Source organism: Octopus bimaculoides, chromosome 25, assembly GCF_001194135.2.
Source record: "Octopus bimaculoides isolate UCB-OBI-ISO-001 chromosome 25, ASM119413v2, whole genome shotgun sequence".
NCBI lineage: Eukaryota > Metazoa > Mollusca > Cephalopoda > Octopoda > Octopodidae > Octopus > Octopus bimaculoides.
The window spans coordinates 21653262-21657086 of NC_069005.1; the positions used below are offsets into that span (position 1 = coordinate 21653262).

The following is a 3825-nucleotide window of genomic DNA, read 5'->3' on the forward strand; positions in this document are numbered from 1 at the left end:
ATATATATATAATCACAACCATCTCTGTGTTGTTTCTCTGTATACAGGTGGTGGAGTACTGTGCTACATCTGTTAAAAACTATAAAAGCTAGATTAGATTATAGGCGATTAATCTGCTATAATTTGACCTGATTTAGATGTAACCACCCACCTTTAACCATGCTATTTTATTTTTACCCTCCCTGTCTCACTCCCCTTTTTATTCTTTCCTCTCTCTCTTTCTCTGTCTCTATTCTTTCATCCTCCACCTTCCTTATTCTCCTCACTCTCCCTCTTTCTGTTATCGCCCCTCCCTCTGTCTCGCTTTCATTCTTCCTCTATATCTCCCCCCCCCCTATCTTATTGTCTTCAGTATATCTGAATCAATAGATAAGTACTGAACAGAATAAAATTAGATTAATATATATTTAATATATGTAATATTAATTATAGGTGCAGGCATGTTGTATGCTTAAGAAGTTTACTTCTCAACCATGTGGTCTGGCGTTGAATCCCGATGTAAGAAAGCTAGAGTTAAGATTCTTCTGCTATAGCCTTGGGCCAACCGATACCTTGTGGGTAAAATTTGATAAACACACACATACATGCATACATATATACATATATGTGGCCCAGTGGACTCGCAGTAGTAGGATCGCGGTTTCGATTCCCAGACCGGGCGTTGTGAGTGTTTATTGAGCGAAAACACCTAAAGCGCCACAAGGCTCCGGTAGGGGATGGTGGAGAACCCTGCTGTACTCTTTCACCACAACTTTCTCTCACTCTTACTTCCTGTTTCTGCTGTACCTGTATTTCAAAGGGCCAGCCTTGTCACACTCTGTGTCACGCTGAATCTCCCCGAGAACTACGTTAAGGGTACATGTGTCTGTGGAGTGCTCAGCCACTTGCACGTTAATTTCACGAGCAGGCTGTTCCATTGATCGGATCAACTGGAACCTTCGTCGTCGTAACCGACGGAGTGCCAACCATATAATACATATATATAGGCGCAGGAGTGGCTATGTGGTAAGTAGCTTGCTTACCAACCACATGGTTCTGGGTTCAGGCCCACTGCATGGCACCTTGGGCAAGTGGCTTCTACTATAGCTTTGGGCTGACCAAAGCCTTGTGAGTGGATTTGGTGGACGGAAACTGAAACAAGCCAGTCGTACATGTATATATATACATGTTTGTGTATCAGTGTTTGTCAGTGTTTGTCCAAGAGTTCCAGCAAAACTGGGGTTAAAAGAACGATAATGATAATAATAATAAGAATTCAAGACCATCATACTCATCGTCATCATGATCAAATATTATTTCTGCCATTTTGTCATCTTTAGGTTTGCTATTTTCTCTTATTATCCGCCTTCTTTTTCTTCTCTTGACTTATTCAGTCACCCCTTCTCTTGTTTACTAATTAACTTTCTCATTCTGTGTGTCTAAGAAGCCTGTCCCTTTCTTGCGTTCCCCAAAACATAGCGTCTCTTTTTGCGTTCACCTTTTCCTTTCCTCTACCTCTTCTCGAGCTCTCTGCTCCTCCTCATCCCTTGTTTTTTGAAGACAGTCTCTAGTCCCCTTGGTGCCATAGTATATAAAAGCAGTCTTTAGTCCTTTAAGTATCACTATAGCAGTCTTTAGTCCTTAAGTCTTTAGTCCTTAAGCAATGTATAGTACTATATATTATGTGGTAACCAAGGTTACCACATAATGTGAAAGCAGTTATCATATGTAGTTAAGAAGCTTACTTTGCAGCCTGTGGCTCTGGGTTCAGTCCCACTGCACGGAATCTTGTGCAAGTGTCTCCTACTAGAGCTCTGGACTGACCAATGCTTTGTGAGTGAATTTGATAGATGGAAACTCTATAGAAGCCCATCATATATAAGTGTGTATGTTTTTCTGTTTGTTCTCCCTACTGTTTGACAACTGGTGTCAGTTTGTTTACATCCCTGTAACTTAGCAGTTCAGCAAAAGAAACTGGCAGAATAAGTAACAGACTTTAAAAAAATAAGTACTGGGGTTGATTTGATCAAGTAAGCTCTTCAGGGCGGTGCCTCAGCATGGTTGCAATTCAGTGACTGAAACAAGTAAAAGATGAAAGCTGTATTACAGTCCTTGATTGCTGTCTTTAACTAAATGAAGGCAAATCTTCAGTGATGCTCCACTGGATGCCATGAATTATGGTACACCTTACATATATGAGGGTGTATGGCCTAGTGGTTAAGGTGTTGCACACATGATCGTAAGATCATAGTTTCAATTCTGAGACCAGGTGGTGTTGTGTTCTTGAGCAAAACACTTCATCGCGTGTTGCTCTGTGATCACTTTGACATCTGATGCATGGTACACCGTTTTAGGCAACGCCGATTTGATGGAGAGAGTCAGTTAATGTATAGCACAGGCATTCGATCACTATAAACAAATCATCTTTGCAGGTTGTTTGGCAAAAGCTGAACACTCCTACGTCATCATCACACACACACAAACACACGCACATGTGCTTAGAGCGATATATTTCTGGGAAAATACTGCGGTAACCCTCTGTTATGTTCCAGGTTTCAGCTAACCGCATTGATTAGTATTCAGAGTCTATGACTACTCGAACTTGTCATTCACATTGAGTTTGCTTTGATCCAAGCTGGTTGAAAGATCCTGCATGAAGCTGCACAGATAATTATATCCAGTTGTATATGCAACTGCCCATACTCTGTGCAGTGGAAACATGTGTAGGTCATTATAACCATAAAAATATGCTGTTTGACAATGTCAAATAAAAGGAAATATATTTTGAGGATGTACCTCTCTCCATATTCTCTGTCATTATAATTATTGCTTATATATATATATATATATATATATATATATATATATGTAAATGTTGAATGATGAAAATGAGTGTTCAATGCTGCATTGGTGGATATAATTTCTTTATTTGTGAATTAAGGCTACCATTGGTTTCATGTTAAGAAAAGTAGGAAAATATTCAAGTGTCTTAGCAATTTTCCAGCCTCCATGTTATCGGATTGAAAAATTGTTAAGGCACTAGGATGTTTTCCTACTTTTCTTAGCATGAAATCAATGGTAGCCTTAATTCACGCACACATAAATATATATATATATATATATATATATATCTTTAATTTTTCTTTCTTTCAGCCTTCTGATCCTGAATTTTCGTCCCAGACAAAAGTGTATGAAGACATCGGCCTGGAGATGTTGGATCATGCTTTTGAAGGATACAATGTCTGTATATTTGCATATGGACAGACTGGTGCAGGGAAAAGCTACACCATGATGGGAAAGAATGAAGACAGCCAACGTGGGATAATCCCACTGGTAAGAAGCTACTTTGTTTACTCACCCTTCCTCATCTGCTCCAAATTAGTGAGCGTGTACACACACTTTCTCTCTCTCTCATATCCATATGGACACACATAGATAAAATATTCACTTAAACTGTGTGAAAAGATTGTGTGTGTATGTGTGTGTGTATATATATATATATATATATATATATATATATATATAATTGTAAGCATAACACAACCATAGATATTTAGGCTACCATTGGTTTCATGTAAGAAACATCTTCACTCTTTCATGGATATCGAGTATTCGCACTGCTTGTTGGCCTGTGTATGTGTGTATCTTTTACTGATGTATATCAGTGAAGCATATAAACATCAGGAAAGCTAATATTCTTTGTGCAAAGTCTCTTACAATATTTGTTCTGTACCAAGTTACCAACACTCCTCCTGTCAGTGTAGCTGTCAGAAATTGCGTTGACTAGCGATTGGTCTGTTGGCCAACTATAATCAATAACTACTATTCATCATAAATTGCAATATA

General features: G+C 38.7%; 1 protein-coding gene across 10 annotated transcripts in view; it reads left to right on the forward strand.

Moving 5' to 3' along the window:
• Positions 1-3825, forward strand: part of LOC106880568 (kinesin-like protein unc-104) — a 305280-nt gene that overhangs the window by 134025 nt on the left and 167430 nt on the right. For all 10 annotated transcript variants that reach the window (XM_052976565.1, XM_052976570.1, XM_052976569.1 and 7 more), the window contains one exon: positions 3133-3312. In XM_052976565.1, the coding sequence (XP_052832525.1) occupies positions 3133-3312 (180 nt within the window). The remainder of the gene's footprint in view (positions 1-3132; positions 3313-3825) is intronic.